This window comes from Cyphellophora europaea (assembly GCF_000365145.1).
Source record: "Cyphellophora europaea CBS 101466 unplaced genomic scaffold supercont1.4, whole genome shotgun sequence".
In the NCBI taxonomy this organism is placed as follows: domain Eukaryota; kingdom Fungi; phylum Ascomycota; class Eurotiomycetes; order Chaetothyriales; family Cyphellophoraceae; genus Cyphellophora; species Cyphellophora europaea.
In genome coordinates this window covers 2,069,309-2,087,441 of record NW_008481810.1, presented here as the reverse complement: position 1 = coordinate 2,087,441, position 18,133 = coordinate 2,069,309, and the positions used below count along the sequence as shown (strand labels likewise).

General features: G+C 55.3%; 5 protein-coding genes across 5 annotated transcripts; 3 read left to right on the top strand and 2 right to left on the bottom strand.

The window, feature by feature from the left end:
* Positions 1-2,225: 2,225 nt before the first annotated feature.
* HMPREF1541_05022 (uncharacterized protein) lies at positions 2,226-4,604 on the top strand (the record flags this gene model as incomplete). The annotated part of the gene is made up of 4 exons (XM_008719363.1): positions 2,226-2,377; positions 2,428-2,468; positions 2,519-2,948; positions 2,996-4,604. 4 exons carry the CDS (start codon positions 2,226-2,228, stop codon positions 4,602-4,604), a joined length of 2,232 nt encoding a protein of 743 aa, XP_008717585.1.
* Positions 4,605-5,494: 890 nt separating this feature from the next.
* On the top strand, positions 5,495-5,800 carry HMPREF1541_05021 (uncharacterized protein; the record flags this gene model as incomplete). The annotated part of the gene is made up of 1 exon (XM_008719362.1): positions 5,495-5,800. The coding sequence occupies one exon, from the start codon at positions 5,495-5,497 to the stop codon at positions 5,798-5,800; it is 306 nt and encodes a 101-aa protein (XP_008717584.1).
* A 1,541-nt stretch (positions 5,801-7,341) lies between these two features.
* HMPREF1541_05020 (uncharacterized protein) lies at positions 7,342-8,319 on the top strand (the record flags this gene model as incomplete). The annotated part of the gene is made up of 1 exon (XM_008719361.1): positions 7,342-8,319. One exon carries the CDS (start codon positions 7,342-7,344, stop codon positions 8,317-8,319), a length of 978 nt encoding a protein of 325 aa, XP_008717583.1.
* Positions 8,320-10,616: 2,297 nt separating this feature from the next.
* HMPREF1541_05019 (uncharacterized protein) lies at positions 10,617-11,917 on the bottom strand (the record flags this gene model as incomplete). Its single annotated transcript, XM_008719360.1, has 3 exons — positions 10,617-11,275; positions 11,324-11,641; positions 11,698-11,917. The coding sequence occupies 3 exons, from the start codon at positions 11,915-11,917 to the stop codon at positions 10,617-10,619; spliced, it is 1,197 nt and encodes a 398-aa protein (XP_008717582.1).
* Positions 11,918-15,623: 3,706 nt separating this feature from the next.
* HMPREF1541_05018 (uncharacterized protein) lies at positions 15,624-18,035 on the bottom strand (the record flags this gene model as incomplete). Its single annotated transcript, XM_008719359.1, has 1 exon — positions 15,624-18,035. The coding sequence occupies one exon, from the start codon at positions 18,033-18,035 to the stop codon at positions 15,624-15,626; it is 2,412 nt and encodes an 803-aa protein (XP_008717581.1).
* Between the last annotated feature and the right edge of the window lie 98 nt (positions 18,036-18,133).

Sequence of the window (18,133 nt, the reverse complement as noted above, 5' to 3'; positions counted from 1 at the left end):
ACGCTTGCAAAGAGGTGTACCGGAAAGTTTTCAAATCCCGAGCTTTACTGGGAGGGTGGGATGCTCGAGGAAATGCAGTTCAGAGGACGAAGCTTGTTACATGCCAGTCAGTTGGGAGATGTTCTTGCCTGCATCCGTTACGGAGTATATAGGAGTGGTACAGCACAAGCAGTACCTCCGGACCGTTGAAGCCCCTGGCGGGCGTTTCTTTGCGCATCTTGCTCCGTCACCACTGAAGCATTGGCAGAAATAAGAATCATGCAAGTCTCACACTAGCCGCACACGTTGCAGGGATTAGGCTCATAGATACTGGTCCCCATTGGAGTCGGGGGTGGGGATTATGTAGACGTGTGCAACGACTACACGATTTTTCTCGCCAGTCTTTGGACCAGTCTCTGAATCATGGCAGCTGCTTACTGCTGTAGCCAGGCCCGGACCGCACTGGCCTGTTGCTGGGTTTCAAGCTTGCAGAACCATCCCCATCTGAGCCACTGTAGCAGAATGCCACTTCTGCACCCGTCCTTCAGACGCGTTCATTTCGGCACGGATGCACCTTATGATGATCTCCGCTGGGTATGGGATACGACGATAGAAACATGGAAAAGTTGTTTAGCGATATCGAAACCCAGCGGTAGCACGGATTAAGCGAGATACACCTATGTTCAGATCGCTGGATAGGGACGCGAGGGGCCTATCCCGACAGTGTCCCTGAGATTGTGATAACCTTGGCCTCGACGGCGCTCGTTAGTAGGGTCAAAAATAACTCGTTGTGCAAGGCTAGCTACGCCAGCATTCCCAGTTCCCCAGCCAAGAGACCAATGATCTCCGTTGCACATTCACCATCGTTGGCGCTGCAAGCAGATTGGGCTGCAATGATATCGCACATGGCCATCTGCCGCATCGTTTGTAAGAGAACCCTGCTCGCCATGCTTTTAATGGTTTGACAAGCCTCTTGACTAGCATCACCGTAACGTATGCGCACGACAGTTGTCATGAGTTGGCATCGCAAATTCCTCAAAAGCCGAGTACAGATTGACTTTGGAGTTGGAGCTGTATTGCCCGAGAGTGGTGCGACTGGGGCAAGATCAAGATCGAAGATGGGTGCAAAGGCAGGCAGTAGGAGGCGAATGAAGTCTCGGCTAGTGCAATTCTCGTTGTCGATTCGCGATCACCACACAATAGAAAGACAGTGTCTCGCAGCTACGTTAGAGCACCAGTCTCATCGAGGTAGGCTTGACGCTATAGCTGCGATGATGTTCGTCCATCTGGAAGACAAGGTCTGTATTTGTACATCTGTGCAGGGTCAAGATGTTCCTGGCCGATAGGTGGGCTACGATGATTGGGGGAGGAGGAATTAAGGTACAGCTCCCCTGGCAGTGGCACCAACGCAGCTTAAAACCTTGGTTCTAAGCGTTTGCCTTGGAGCCCGTAACGCTCACCTGTTCCCGCGCTCCGATAGCGAGAACCCACCCTGTGCCGCCTAAAAAACGCTCGTCGAATATTCGCAAGCCCAGTAGCGCGTGTCGGCATCTGCAGCAAGCAAATCCGCACTGTAGCAAGACCCTCACCTCCTCGCACCTCAAGTCCAACCTCCGTACTGCGTTTTGGCACGAGTCCCCTTTCTCTTCCATCAGCCATTGTTGTTGTCTCTGCTGCATTTAACCTGCGGTGCTCTTTTGCACATTCTGGTCGCCCTTAATATCACCCCTTTCTCCTTGATACCCGCCGCTCGTTTCCAAGCCTGGTCTGGTCTGCGCCGAACCATCAAAAGCACGGACATCTTCACGGCAAAGAAGTCTCGCCATCTCCAGGCCTCCAACGCTCGTTCCTCCCTACGAGCGCGAAAAGAGCAGGTCAAGACCACCATTTTGGACGCATCTCTTGATTCATAATTCCGATCAGTCCTCTCGCTTCGATCTAATGTCAAACCATTCGATTTGACCACCATACATCCATCACATTCTTTCCTGCAGTTGCGGAATAATCACCCTCACCCGATAATCTCTGTTGCGGAACTGGACAGAACGGGACGAAAGTAGCGAGTCTTATCTAAGGGGAATCGAGGCGATCGCGCTCCAGACAAAAGCCGGCTTCACATAAAAAGACCATATTCGATCCATCCTGCGCACGATGGCTCCTTCTCCGCCGCGTCTCAAAATCCTGTCAGGTATGTTAATCACTCGCCGCAGGCGTTCTCGCAAGAGCCGAGACGTTACACTTTCACAATGAGCACAGAACTAAGACGCGTGTGCACAGTGGGCGGAAACGCCATCTCGGCATTTCTCTCCTGGAGGTTACAAGCAACCAACGCGTGTGATGTGACGCTTGTCTGGAAAGCAAATTATCAGACTGTGGCGCAGTACGGCGTGTCATTCAAGTTAGTAACCCTCGCCTGAAGTCTCCCAATTGTGTGCTGACCCAGCAAAGATCAGACAAATTCGGCAATGAACGCTTCAAACCACGATATGGTACGATCTATTCCACGCAGCAGCCGAATGGCAGCTAACAGTCTTGATAGTTGTGCAAAATCCTGATGACGCGGCCCACCAGAATGTTGCTTTCGACTATGTCATCCTCTGTGTCAAGGCCCTCCCCGACGTGTACAACCTTGCAGACATCATTCAGTCCGTCGTAACGAAGCAGCATACTTGCATTCTCGTCAATACAACGAACACGTTGGGTGTTGAGAAGGAGCTGGAAGAGCGTTTCCCCACCAACGTAGTCCTGTCCCTCGTCTCCGGGGCGGATCTGACGCAGCTGGGCTCCAGCGAATTCGAACACAGCGGCTCAACCGAGATGTGGGTAGGACCGGCCAACGTCAATTCTGCGATCCCGGAAGAAATTCAAAAAGACATGGCCGAAGCTCTCGCCATGACACTGACCACAGGACAAGTCGACTGCAAAGTCGCGCCTAACATTCGGCAACAGCAATTTGAGCGCATGATTGGGTAAGCAGAGCGCTCTGTCTCCTGTGTACTTGGACTAACTTTGGCAGCCCTATAGCCTTTCATCCAGCAAGTGTCATTTTCGAGACTCCGAACCACACGGAGCTACTACAGAAACCTGGAGTCGAAGACTTAGTGAAGGACATCATTCAAGAGCTTGTCACCCTTGCAGCCGTTTACGAATGCGAGTTTCCCTCCGACTTCGCATCCAGCGTCATCCGCACCATGACAGCTCGTGCGGAGCCTAGTACCATGTATCAAGATTTTTCCTCGAGAAGACCAATGGAGGTCGAGACATATCTTGGCTCGCCTGTAAAGCTCGCAAAAGCTTCTGGCATTAGTGTCCCTCGCCTCGAGACGTTGTACACTATGATGAGGCATGTCAACACCTCGAACAAGGATCGTTCACCGCCTCCACCATCACCAGCAGTTGCCCAGTCCGTCCAACCACCACCCAGGACTGCATCTATGCAACCTCCCCCAAGGATGCCTAATGGGTCGATGGCCGGCGGGCCACGTCCACCGCGTGGTCCCGGTGGGCCTTCAGGACCTCCAGGGCCTATGGGACCTGGCCGACGTGGTCCTCCGCCCGTCAATGGCTTTCGTGGTTTCCCTCGCGAAAATGGGATGCAACGACGGCCTTCGTTCGATGAGAACGGTCTGGACGAATTCAGTCACGTGGTACTGTACGATGATCTTCCCGAGGGCGATGTCGCGGGTGATGGCCTTCATCTTGGCGGCCTCTCAGTGCGAGAGAGAGAGTTAATGCTGCGGGAAAAGGAGATACATCTCAAGCAGCAAGAGATGGCGATGCGAGGTCGTGGCGCTGGGCGTAAACCTCCAATGCGTCCGCAGGATTTTGACGACGACGACGAGGATGACGATTTCGTTGACCCCATGCAGCCTCGCTTTGGTCAGCCTCCGATCGACGATAACATCGACATGATGAGTGTCACGTCGCGTCGCACGAAACGGCACCCGAGTCAAGGCCAGATGCGCAGGGACATGTTTGGTGGCGGTCCGCCTATGCGCGGAGGCTACAACAGTCGCCCTTACATGAGCAGAAACCGCACGAGCGCTCAACTCATGTCTGATATGCCTGCCTTGGGAGAGAACATACTTGATAATCCCATGATGGGCTTCTCATCCAATCGATACGGAACTGTTGATCGGGGGGAGATGCATAACGAGTCCCGAACCAATTCGCTTACCGCCGCTCGTCTCCACGAAATGGGTGGGGGTGGAGGACCTTATCCAGGACCTTCACCTGCACCCCCGAGCCGCCGGACAAGTCGCTCGCCTGGCAATCCTCTTGGACCTGTGGGTCGCCCAATGGGCCGACCGTCCCCTCCTCACGACCCGTACATGCAGAATGGCCCTCCACGTAACGGACGCCCTTCGCCACCAGGCGCAATGCCTGCTCCGACACCAAGATATCCTCCAGGACACGGAAACGCTGTCCATCCTCATCAAGTCGAACAACAAGTCGGGGTGAGCAAGCCATACCCACCTAAAGCCCCTCCAAAAAGTCTGACTGGAAGTGCGAGTGCTAGCGCGGGGAGTGGTGATAGTGGCAGCGCGAATATCGAATCCGAACCTTCTGCACACAGCAGTCAGAGCAGCTTCGCGCCACGAGCGGTCATGACTGCGGCACGCTAATGCGACAGTCAGTTGAGCGTGCCGTTTGGTTATGTGCACCTCCCACATGGACTTCGCTTCAATTTTCGGGACCGAGACCACCGACTCCGGCCTCGCTGGTGTACTGTACCATGCTACTCGGCCGGACGCCTACCCTGTTTCGAACACAATATAATGATACCTTACAATATGTTACGACATGACGACCCGCGCGGTCGGCCGAAACCAGCATTATGCAGGATTCAGCACCAAGACAGGAAAACAAGACAATGGAGGGGACACGGTTCACTTGGCACTTCGGATACATACAGAATTAGGGGGAGTTTTGCACATGAGGACGGGCTGAGGATAGCACGAAGGCATATTCTGGCGTTCCTCGGTTGGGATTTTGCATTGCACATTTTGATCCCGCATCCGCCTGCGGCCTTGTATCACAAATATGCATATATTAGCAACGGAGAAGGCACAACATTTCAATAATCAGGTTGGTCAAGGAAGGCCGAGAGCCAGTATACTTTGCGTAGACATGCAACACGGAGAATAGCACACGCCAGGGCCGGAGGAGCGCCGCTCCGTAGGTAGAGGAACAGTCAATGCCAATGTCAAAATCTTGTTGGCAACTAATAGCCTTTCCCTTTTACCGTTTGTAGATGCTTTCGTGATGAATTGATAGAAAGTGTGAGGAGCATCCAGTCAGCTCGTACATAAACGCCGCGTCGAGTGTTGGAGCCTCGTACAAGCCTTGACCACCAGATTCCGCCAAGAAAGGCAGACGACACGCGCGCAAACGCGGGGCGCGCCGAGTGCTCAGCACTGACCAGCCTCGATCATACCTCCTCTCTAGCAAAACGCATTGGTAAGAACAGGTCTGGTAGACGCGACACAACAAGCCGGCCGCCTCTCCTGCCATAATGTCCACAAATCAAACCACGCGATTCCCTCCATCGCAGAATCCACCACCACGTCCCTCCTCGCAGGCAACCATGAACCACTCCAATGCCTCCTCGAGTAGCGCGACGAACAAGAACAGGCAATATGCGCACCTCCACGCGCAGCTAGCGCAACTAAACGCGCATCTCGCGGATACGGAGAACCTGGTTCGTGCGACGGCCGCTCAGGCGCAAGACATGAGATTCTTGGGTGGATATGTCGGGGCATTGTTTATGGGGAGTGCGCGTGTTTTGGGCGAGGATAGCGTACGAGGCAGGGATGGGTAGTTGACTGGAGAACATCCCGCACTGGTTAGGTTTTCGAACCTTTGAGCCACGATGAAACGTTGCCCCCGAGCAAAACGATACGACACCAAACATTATGCGACCCGCGGTGATGGGCCAAGTGGGCAAGGATTCGTCTTGGGAAAGAAATGTCTAGTATCACGGCTTTTGGACATGTGTCGACAACCCGCGCTGGTGCAATTAACCCACAGACAGCCTGAAGTGATTCGGAAAACACGACCAGACTTTCGAGCTCAGATACTGTCACTATGAACAGGAACACATCTGACGTCCGTGGAAGGTCAACATGAGACGTCCAGGACGGTTGAGTCTAACAGCCGACGCTTGAAAGCCTGTCCAAACTCGAAAACCTGAGAACTTTGCAAGCATCCTTCTCTGGCTCTCCGCCTTCCAGACCTGATCACGCAATGTTTACGACCAGCCTCCCTCAATACTGCAGCGTCGATACCTTCTCCAACGCCTCGTTCCCATCTCAGCGTCACGTAGTCAACTGGTCAGAGCTCAGTGACTTTCCCTCTTTTACGTGCCTTCATGGCCCTTACACTGTCGATTACAACCTTCCGCTTCCCTCGCTCGGCCAGCGTAGCAGCTCTCTGAAGCCTGCCATTGATTGCTGCGTCGTTCCTCATGTAGTGCTTCCTTGGAATTCCGCCCAGGAGCACAGGCCTGAATCTTTTTCAGTCTTGTCGGCATCACTGCGCTTGGAAAGCACATTCACCGAAGGGTTCCTCATCTCGTTCACCATGCCGAGCAGAATGAAGACCCTGGCCTCTTTTGAGGTATTCTGGGCAGTTCTTATGAAGCGCTGCATGTCCTGCAGTATCGAAGATGGCATCGAATAAGTCATTTCCATGCACCTGGATCAGGTTTTCGTGTATGACGGCACGTGCTTCGTATAGACAATAGTGTTGACTACAATTTTTGCCTCGACCAACTTCAGATAGACAGCCTGCGTTTGCAATACGTCTCGGGCATGCAGCTTACCTCATCGGCGGCCCAGGTTGTTGACCATTGCTCTGTTCCACTCTGAGCATGGCATCCATTGCCAGTGGAATAGAGCGTGTGTGTCCAATGTTTGACTCTCAAGAAGCCAACCGTCTCTGCGCAGGCAGTGCGTTTATATTGTTCCTGCACTCTACCGGACCAGAGGGGGGCTGGGTTCTGCTTGCTCGAGAGACAAGCCAGTCGTAATTGCATTTCATAGCATCGTTGAAAGCCACAGGCAGCAGCAGCAGCACACCACCCGAAGCGCTAGTTACAAGCCATTATATCGATTTGAAGCTTGGTTTACACAAACAAATGAGCGCACGCACCACATGGTTGCCTGATTGAGTTGCCTGATTGTCCAAGCGGCAAGCCGCAGATGCAAACCCCGCATCTGACTTTACTTTGTTTCAGCTTCGAGTCCTTTTCGCATACTTATTCTCAAATGGGACATGAGACGGTTTACTGTCCGCACACTAGCTCACACCGGCCACCTAACTGATACCGACGATGCTGCCACTGCGCCGGATACCCTCGCCATGCAACACCCGCCTCATCTCCTTTCTCTTCCCACCGAGATCCAGCAACTAATCGCCGCGCACACGCCGTACAACGGCCTCCGGGCCCTCCGGTTCGCGCACCGTACCTTCGCGACCCTCATCTCCACTTCTCACCTTGCTACCGCCCGCGACCACCTCCGCGCCAGCCTGGCCCACAGCGAGAGACACGGCCTCAGCTTCCCAGCCGACGCCTTGAGGCACACCAACGCATACCTCGACCTCATCTCCGCCCCCTCCAGCGGCCTCTCCCTAGAGACATGCACTCTCAGCTGCTACGCCTACCCCACCCCAACAGCTTACCACTCCAAGCGGCCCACGCGCGTCACTCCTCGTACCCTACCGCTAGGCACGCATCCGCACACGCTCTCCACCGCGGCCACGTTGCACCCCTGCTACAGCTGTCTCGTCTTGCTCCCCGTCTCGCATTTCTACACCCGCCAGATCAGCAACACACGCGCGCTCGGCCGCGCAGACTGCGCCCAGCGGTTCTGCATCGACTGCGCCATTCACCGGGGCATCTGGACGGTGGGAACCCGCATCGGGGCTCGCGGTAGCGAATTCGTGGTTTGTGAGGCGTGCTTGGGCTTCAAGGCGCACGCTAGGTTGTCACCGAACCTAGGAGTGTTAGGGGGGCCGACGCCGGTGGCGAGGGAGGAATTTGGCACCAAGCTGTGCGATGACTGCTTCCAGGGGAAGTTGAAGGCGCGGAAGGAAGTGCAGGACATGCTCGAGATATCAGGAAAGAGGGTGGTAATCGAGACCGGGACGAGGGGCGTGCTTGAAGAAGCGAGGGATGAGGGCACCGTGGTGCTTGGACGCAAAGGGCGCTGTCAGCGGTGCTGGGCAATCAACCATACGCAGAGAGCGGCTCTGGAAGAGCTGGAAGGCCGTCCGTTGTGCAATGCTTGCTGGACACTAGCAACCGCAGGAGGAGCTGGAGACAGCATGTTCAGTTGAATGATTGATGAACTGCTGATTGATGCTATTGGCCAGCCCGGACACCTTCGCCTCGTATCTCTTTGTGGAGGAGGGTGCAGTGTGGGCATAGCAGTAGCCGCCCAGATCGCCACAGTGACGGATAGCTTATCTACAATGTTGAAACCATCGCTTCTCATTGCTCAGGTCCCGGCATGTGAGGTCTATACGGAGTACCGCTTGTTCGCTACAGCAGAGTGTGTAGGTCGACGAGGCTGAAGATTTCAGGGAGGCCCCCGGGGAGAGAACGGCCGCCGCGAGTCAGCCCTAGCTGGGGACACGAGAACCCGCGGGGGGCGGTCGGGTCAGAGGCCTGGAGTCTTCGGCTCCACATCCGAATACGAGTAGGGCGTCTGTGGTGCTGCAGGAAGCGAAGATAGGGGGGGGGGGGGGAGGGGAACTTTGATTGTTGGGAACAATGTGACAAGCTCATTGTCCAGCAATTTCTACTGATTGAGACTGTAAATTACACACGCCTGTATCAATTCTGTATCCAGCCATCCGACGCCACCCGTCTCGAATCGTGGATCGTCTCTCCAATCATCTCCACCCTAGTTGGCATTGTGGTAGACTCTGGGCGGGTTCCTCGCTTAATGCTGCTTACCTGATCTATAGTAGCTTCCACGTAAACTCTGGGACCAGCGGGACTGGTGCCGCGTGGAGCTGAAGCCGCTGGGCCACGCGCGGGTCTGTGGATCTTGGGTTTGTGCAGCGCAGCGGTGTGGGCATGTGGATCACAAGCTGTGCATGCATGTGGTGGGACCGCGTCAGTTGTCAGTTGGTGGGTTCGCAAGTCGGTGCTTTCCCTTTGCAGCAGCTTCCTAACACTGCAAGAACCTGGTTGAAGTTGAATCGAGCATTGACTCGGCGCACTCAGGCAAAATGTTGCTTACATCGAGAGTATGGAGGCGCCGACACTGTCACTACTGAGCACAGAGCCTCATCAGCTGTAGACTCGCTACGACATTGCAACTTGGTCGTGGATACGGAGTAGCAAAGCCCTGGTCTTTCTCGGTCTGCGAAGGTCGCACAAGGCTGCTTGTCGGGGTAGTGATCAGGCCTCCCACAAGGTCTAATCTAGGGTCTGAAGCATCGCGCGACACTGCTCGCCCTACTGAGCTGGGCAGACGGTCTGGTTCCTCTAGACTTCCTCCACTTGTCCTGGCTGGTGGCCCGCTTTCGAGGTCATGGCCATGGCATTGTGAAGAATTCGCCATAGCTGCTGGCAGTAGTAATGTTGGCATTTTCATAACGTGTAGTTTTGCATCGGCTGTGGCATCGCTTCCGAAACACTGGTGCTCGCCTTTGCAAGCACCACAAAGTCATTTTGGCATAATCTGCATCCATCTAAGCGAAACTTCAACAGGCGTTCGAGACCTGCTCTCACCCAGCGCTCGCCATCTGTTGTTCAGACAACTGTGCCCAGACTGTTGGGCTGCGAAGCTCGGTCGTTTTATGCGAGGCTGACCATGCGAAACAAACTCATGGTCTTCGGTCAATGACTTCTGTGTCGTCAGATCACGAAGCCAACCAGCTGATCAGAGTAAGCTTCCTTTTCCTGAGATGGAAATAATGGGTCGATTCGTCGAAGAAAACCCTTTGAGAGCATGCAGTCGGTCTGCGAAACCAACTTGAGCCATAGACCGTTTGTCATCTACAACACCCAATCTGCCTTTTGAAAGTCGCGTGAGGGGGAGTGGCTTCTTTCAGCAGCTTCTGCAGCCCGAATATTTTGCAATATTTTGCACGTCATTGACCTGATGAGCAGGTAACCGTATCCAGAGCAGTCAGAACTTGCATTGGACGATTGAGTTGCAAGCCCAGAAGCGTACTCCCCTAGCCGGTAGGAAGGTCGTGCATTCGTCGGATGTGGGGGGATTGCCGATTCATTTGCAATCCTGCCTTTTGCTCTTTGGATAAACTCACCATCAGCCAATAATTTGAACGATCTTGCTCCTTCTGGTCGGAATCTTTTGCAGTGTGCCATTCGCACGACTCTCGCGCCCTCTTCTTGGTGCTTATGGCGGTGGAATGGCAATGAGAGGTTCCAAGGCGCGACAGATTGCTGGGCCTTCGCAAAGGCTGGAAATAAGGACTACACTCTGTGAGCATAGTCGCTGTGGTATCCCTTATCCATTTCTCATAGGCTTCTGTCACATCGAGGCCATGATATGCCATAACGTTTGATGTAAGAGAGATCGGTCATTAACTGGTCAGATAGACCTGTATTATTGATATTTGTGGCGAAGGCTGCGGTGTTTACGTGTCTTCCTTGTTACTTATCGCCCTAGATGGTATGACTGGTGGCTATGTCCCTGCATCTGTGATGCTTGTGACGGATCTTCTTCTTCACGGACATAAGGTAGGGGTGCAGTGTACCAGGATTGTGGATAGCCCGCTGTGGTCACTGGAGACATCTGTGATCCTCGAGCTGCGGGATGAGGCAGCCAGCCCATATTTGCAAATTGCGATGGATCCGTGTACTCCCGGCCAGCACCCTGCTGCTGATATTCGGTGCTCATCGGGTACGCATGGGCGTTGGGCGCACTAGAAAGTGAGATATCGTGTGGCGTACCCAGATTTCGATCTATGCTAGGATAAGAGTATGCTCGATGCCCCGGAAAAGCGGCATAGGTCTCATCCGGATCTGCAGCAGAGATAGACCTGCCTCCCACTTGACCGGACCAGGCGAGATCAACACCCGAGCCAGGGCGCTGCTGCGGCGAGAACATTGCTGATGGCGACGATGAGGTCAGCGTCGAGCTCAACATCGACGGCCCATACGTAGTTGGGTAGGGATTGTGTAGGCCGTGAGTCTCGTTCGTGGCATAATAAGGGCTCGGTCGGAACAGAGGTGGAGGTGCCGAAAGGTGTGGTAGACTGCGAGATGGTTCGAGGTTCGATCCCACGGCGTCGTATTCGTGTGCATGAGGGTAGTCTAGAAATGTAACGTTAGCGAGACGCTCGGCACATGAGATTGACGTACTTAAATGGTGGTGAGCGGCATGTTCTTCAGGTGATATTGGCGTACCGCCGTGTCCGTTCGTATGACTTAATTGTTCGTCGAGCGACGAGCTTTTGAGAGTGGAAGGTACGCCTGATTCGGGCGACGAGGCTCTGGTGTCTTCCTCAGGTTGGGAACCCTCGACCTTCGAACCTGACCTCCCTCGGCGTCCAGCAGGAGCATTATGTTGGTCCACGGGAAAGAAATGACACTCTTTCTTCAGGCGAATGCAATTCTGGCATCGGCCTGTTGTGTCGTCAAGAGCCGCAATGCATCGTATCTTGCGTCTCCTGCAATGTCCTAGACTGTTGTCAGCCAATACCTTCGGAGACAGAGCTTGAACTTGGACTGCGTACCACATGCAACGGCAGTCCGGTGGTAGCCGAGCTTGTTTCGCTTCTTGTCCGCGGCGCTCATGACCATACCATCACCACCCGAGTCACGAACATTGGGTGATGATACGGCTCTTTTCAAGATCCCTGGCCCGCCCGCGGCGGATCTTCGCTTGCTTCCAGGTGTCGAAGGCGACCCCGGAGTGTCTTCGTCAGAATCCGGCATCACCATCTCTGGCTCCATTACATTAGACATAAGGACGTGCTCAGATAAGGAGCCTATCTCGCTGTGGGGAAGATTGTAACCCATGATGGCTCTTGATCAACTGGTGAGCTCGATGTATGGATGAAAAGAGCAGCCTTGCGGACAGACATTCTGCGCCATCAAATGGGCAATGCCATAGTCTGCCCTCGCCGTACACCAGCCTTATCGCAATAGTATAGCCAGCGATACCAGAGCAATGTGAAATAGCTAATCGTCGCGATGCTGGCCTTGCGGCAGGAGGTGTTTCTCGGCAATAAGAGAAACGTCAACGTCAATGGAGCACCGGCAGCAGGTGCGACGCCTCGCAAGATCCTTTATCTGCAGCGTCTTCTGATGAACGACCCTCGGGGGGGAGGCGCCAGGCGCTCAATTTCCGGCGGCGAATAATGTGTACTGAGTGGCGACGAGAACAAGGGTCTGAGCGGTCAGAGGCGTGAAGTGAGATCAGTCCTTTGAATGCTGCGCAATGGTGAACAGATGTGGCGGTCGATTGCAGTCGGCAATCGCACAAGGTCAACGGAGGTTGAAGGAGAAGGAATAAGAGCAGGAGATGGCGCCATGTTTCCCCGAGTGCTGGCATATGTAGGGTCCCAAAAAATGTCGGAATCAAAAACTATGGACGGGGACCCTGGCACACAATTCGCTAGATGCTGTTGGGCAAGCACTGTATGCCCCATCTTTGCATGATACCCCCCAGGCACAGTGGCGCAAATGGTTAACCAACACCTCGGGCCCAGACAGGCTTAAGTCCAAAGCAATCACCTGTGCAGGGTGTGCTCAGGGAGATCTGTCCGGTGTCCACAGCCACCATGATGGGGCCAGCCTTGGGAAGAGCTTGGGTCACAGCAGATCGGAGATGGCCTGGTTGGATGGAAGCAGTTAGGGCTATTTGGACCTGCTGGTTCTAGTGTTTGCGAATGAAGCATATACAGTGGTGGAACCGTCATCAGTCCACGAATTGGGGCCGCCCACCTGGTTAGTCACTGCAAGTTGGCGACAAGGGGGGACGAGCCTAGTACCATACCGTCACTGAGGCGCTAAATTGAAGGGTAGAAGCCAGGACTCGTCCGGAAACCCACATGCGTGGCATCTAGCGAGAACGACGTTCAAGCTGGAGCCGGGAAACCATCAGTAGTAGCAGATCTGCTGCGGTGCACTCGACTTAAGCTCTGACCAGGCAGGGTTCGCCGTGTGAAGATATCATCGGGTATACGCGGTGTTCATTGGTCGGAGCCTGTTCGATAGCATACGATCGGCCCTTGGAAGACGCGAACAACGACCCCCTCCGAAAGTCAAAGCACATGGAATCTGGCCTCTGCTCATCAGTACCCGTGCAGTTCTCGGCTAGCTCTCTCCGAGTAACTCTGGGAACATGAGAAGCAACGGAGCGGGTCATGGAAAGCCGATAGTTGCATTCAACGGGCATGTTAGTCTCATCGCCAGAAACCCGACAATGCGGTGTGTAACCGCAGCCATTTTGCCCTTCAGAGACACGATGACAATTGATCTTGCATCGGCCCTGCAGCAAGGTCAGAGATCCTAGGACGGGGCCTAAGCCTGAGGTTTGGGCGTACGCGTGCCTTTGCACGTGCACGTTTGTTCGGAGGGCTAGGCCGTCCAGTCAGGGCGCTGCTGTATGGTCGAGACTGGACAGGATGGCCGAAGACATCGAGCTCCATGCGTTCGGCTGAACCTTGGGACATTGGCGGGTCTGGCTTGAAACCTGGGCTATCTGGCAGTCGATGCAAGGATCTGCAGCGCCAGCGTCCGGTAGATGGTAGCTGATTGGAAGTGAAGAAGGGAAGGCTGGTCTTGGAAAACCTTCTAGGAAGTGCTCGGGGGGAGGTTAAAATGTACTTTCGCGAAATAAGGGCAGCCAATTCTGCTATGGAAAGCAACCTGCCGACCGCAGGCTGCATGGCTGCATGGAGTATGTACTCTCAACAGAGAAGAGATGCCAGGAACCCAGGGTCCTGAACAATGCCAGGATGGACTGGTGGACCCATCACAACGGTAAATACATGGTAGTGGACAAACAGCATGCCGACTTTAGTCAACCTGCAGAATGCACAGCTATATTGTTAGCATGGTGCAGCTTGGCCTGGGTGCCCACGCAGGGGAGCTGCCAGCACTAGGCATGCATGTAGTGATAGGAATGCAACCTCTGGCGCCTATCCACTCTCTTGACCAACCATCTGTCCATGTCCGTTCGTAACCGATACCTACTCCGTACTCCGTACCGTACTCTGGCGCTTACCAAGTGCCCAGTAACCGAGAAAGCCTGGCTTGTATAAAAATAATATCGGGGATACGCCGAGCCGGTTGAAAGGTCCAGCAGCCGAGATGCGAGCGTGAAGCCTCTGGTTACGTGAGGCCTCAGTCCCTGGCAAACAAGACTAGTGCCCCTGGCGGTGGACACCAGAGATCATCTCTGTCGTAACCCAAGGCGTCAATCGCAGAGGGGGTTAGGGAAGCAACGATGTGAAGCAAAGAAAGTAAATCTGCGCCATCAATGTCAGAAGTTCCAGCTGATATTTTCCCCGATCACGAACAATGTCAGGCCGACAGTTTGTACCAGGCAGCCTAGGCGATATGCTTATGCTTGCCGCACGTGCTGGAGATCTCGGGGGTCCAAGCTATAGCCCCCGGAAATAATTATCCGAAGCCAAAACAGAATACCGTCCCCGTCGCGTTTCGCGTGTAACCCATCAATCAATGCTTGCCACCACCATCATCATCACCAGTCTCGCTACAGCACGCCGCGACCAGAGGCTGTTCTTTGTGACTTTTATGCCATTCTCTACACTATTTTATGCCTAGGCACCACCGCAGCTGAAAGAGATCGGACCACATTGTCTCTTCCGGTAAGTCAATGTCGATCTTGCCGCAGATCAGCCCCCGGAACCCCCTCTTTCTCAGGCTTCAGCCAACGCCTCACCATCATCGATATCTGCAAGCAACAACCGTTCTTCTGGCGGTACTACCGACTCCTTGGATGCCCCACGATTGACCATGCCGGCTATTGTGTCTAAGTTTTCCACACCAATCCGCTGGACCTTTTGCAACAGTATCCATCGGTCCAATCGCTTCCTGCGTATGCCCCCCAAACCTTGGGGGCCCCTCCCCTCAGAAGGAGTAGTTGCCACCTAGCACATCGAACCCCAGTGCTCCAGGCCACTACCTCCTTGGAACTCGCGCAACATCTTGCACGCGCCACCTTGTCACTGTGTGGATCTTTGTTCGGCTTCACGAGTACGGAGCATGTCCCAGGTGTGGTCCGATGATGATCGTCCGTCAGGGTGTAATTGACCGGATCGCGCCCCTGGGCCTCGACCAGTCCAGCTCCACGCCTCATCTGTTAGAAAACGTGATGCTCTTTTCCCAGATCGACGCGTTCTGTCTAACGTGCCAGATGCAGATCCCTCCTCAGCATAGGCAGACACTATTCTTACATCACGGAACCATCGATACAGTAGTCGCCAGGCCTCCAACTGCACACTGCGCAGGGGCCAAATTCGCATGTCACGGGGAATCGAGGCTTGCAGAAACAAGGCAATTGGCATTCCACATGCGAAGTACTCCCTTCAGTACGCTCTCTGCACACCTCTGCCTCACCGCTGATCCCGTGCGCCAGATCATCTTGCATACTAGCCCTCAAGCAGTCCGATGATCAGACGCAGCAGCCTCATGCTTCAACCCTGATAATGACACCAATCTCGAGTGCACGCGCCTCTCTGACAGCACAAGCAATGCATCCTACTCCCACCCGGCTAACGATAGCGTGCCTCCCAACACTCGCACACCAGGCCCTCACCAAAGTTTCCCGTTGCCAGCCTCCTCGGGCATCAATCACCCATACCGGGCTCGCCTCCTTGTCCGTGGGGTTGGGCAGCGTGAGCTCGTCGCCGGGACCCAGATCGATGACCTCTTCGATCGAACGTAGTGAGTACTTGTATGACTTGTGCAGTGGGTGCGCCGGAAGGTGCTCCAGGTGCTTGGGCGCCGCCAGAGGTTGTAACTTGTCGCCCGAGTCCTGTGGTGAGGCTTGCTTCGCTTGCTTCGCGTGCCCGTGAGGAGGTCGGCACGGATGGCCCCCAACGAAGCGCACACTATATCTCAGCGGCAGCAGCTTGTGCTTCCGAGCATGCTCACCTGCGCCTTCGCGCGCCACGCTCGCACTGACGGCTGCCTCGTATGGCTGGTCACGGTCGCCCGGCTGCTGCTGCTGCGGCTGCGGCAGCCACTTCAGAATCAACCGCAGGTTTGTCACCTCCATCCTCTCCATGCCGTTGAAAGCATGGTCGGTGAGCATGCCAAACTCGCTCGCCATGATGTGGCCTTTCCCAACTCCCAACGTACTGCTCTCTTTGGCCATATCGTCTCCATCGAGGATGCGTTCGCCATTCCTCAATCTCGGCACATCCTTAGACACTATCAACCACCATCCATCGCCCAAAGCCTGCCCTGTCTCATGATCGTGCGGGCTCAGCGGCGTCGGTAGACCGATCCAGCCCATTCTTTCCACCGCATTGTCCGCGTCAGCGAGGACCACCCCCACGACGCACAATTTGCTCCACCAGCTTCTGCTGTTGAGGACGAACCCAGATCTGGGATGTGCCATGTTACCCAGTTTCTCCACCGCCATTTGCTTGGTATCACTCTCCAGTAGCGCGCACATGAGCAAATCGCACGCGAAGTAGCCCGGTATGATCAAACCCCCTAGCCACGTATGAGTCAACGGCCCGCCCAGGGTATGCTCTCCCGCGGCCTTGAGCTCCACCTTGCTCTTGTCCTTGTGGTGTTGCGCGACGTGAGGGTGGTCGAGCGCCTCGGTCCCACGAGCGAGCATCTCCTCCCTCTGCTCCAGCGTCTTGTCACACAACTTCTCCGCTAGTTGTCTCCTTATATGCTCTACCGCGTCGGCGTCCCAGCCAATGTCCTCCGCAAAGCGTAGAAGCCCGTCGGCCATGACGCTCGGCTGCCGAGGCAGCACCGCGCAGTCGTACGGCCAGCTATCCTCCTCCTTCTCTTTGTCTCGAATGTGCAACGTCTCCTTGAACCTCCCAAAGAAGCCCCCCTCCTTCTGCCCGTGGTGACTTTTGGGGGGCGGCGACGCGTCCGCTGGCGTCTCCACCGCCGGCGGCGCACCGCCGACCTCATTCTTGGGCACTTTCCTCACATAGCACAGATCCAACCATCTCCTCGCCACCACGAAGTCCCAATCAACCTTCAGGTTCCTCAACCGGTTGAAATGGTGGATCTCCACACTGCTGACTTCCACCTTCTCACTGTGACTCGCAACGCCCAGCCTCAAGGCCGCGTCCAACCTCAACACCAGTTCCACCGACAACAACAGCTGAATCAGGCCCCATCTCCTCTTGATCTCGGGCCTCAAACCCATCGCATCCACGCCGCTTCCATCACTCGCCGCCTCCTTCGCGTACAAATTCTGGCTGAACAACAGCCTCTCCCTCGGCAGACTGAAGTCCAACCACGCGCCCCTCGTTGTCAATACCTTGACCAGCGCCTCAATCTGCACCTTCAGCTCATGCCCTTTACTGCCGGCCTCCACACCACCACCCCCTCCTCTCCCCGCCCTCTTTTCCGGCGGATAAAGCAACTCACCAAAAAGCCAGTCCCCCATCTCCTCCTCCGTCCACACCTGCAGCACCGTGTACCGCCAGCCCCGTTTCACCACGTCGTCCCGCAACTTGCTGATGAGCTCCAACCGTTCCGTGACGGTGCGCAGCGACATGTCGCGGACGCCCACGCGCTTCCACGCCTTGGGCCCGTCGCGCAGGAGCGCCACCCGGTCGATCGGCGGCGCATGCTTGCCCACGTGCACGGAGCCTTCGTCGTGCGCGAGAGCCTTGAGCGCCTCGGACGTAGACAAGTGTTCCGTCAGCGACGCCGAGTTCTTGCCCGCTTCACAAGTCGTGTTTGTCGGCTCGGGGTCAGACGATGAGTGCTCGTGTTTCTCGTCGACGAGGCCGTCGGCGACCGGCCGCTCGAGGAAGGCGCGCATGCCGAAGGTGCCGCGCTCGATGCCGTGGAGCGAGAGCATGTTGGGGCGCTCGTAGATGCCGAGGTCGAACATGGGCCGCCTGTTGGTTGCGAGACGAGCGACGCCGGCGAGAGTCGAGGCGGCGCTGGAGGTACTTGTAGTGCGGGTTACGGCACCTGTGGGGAGCGAGG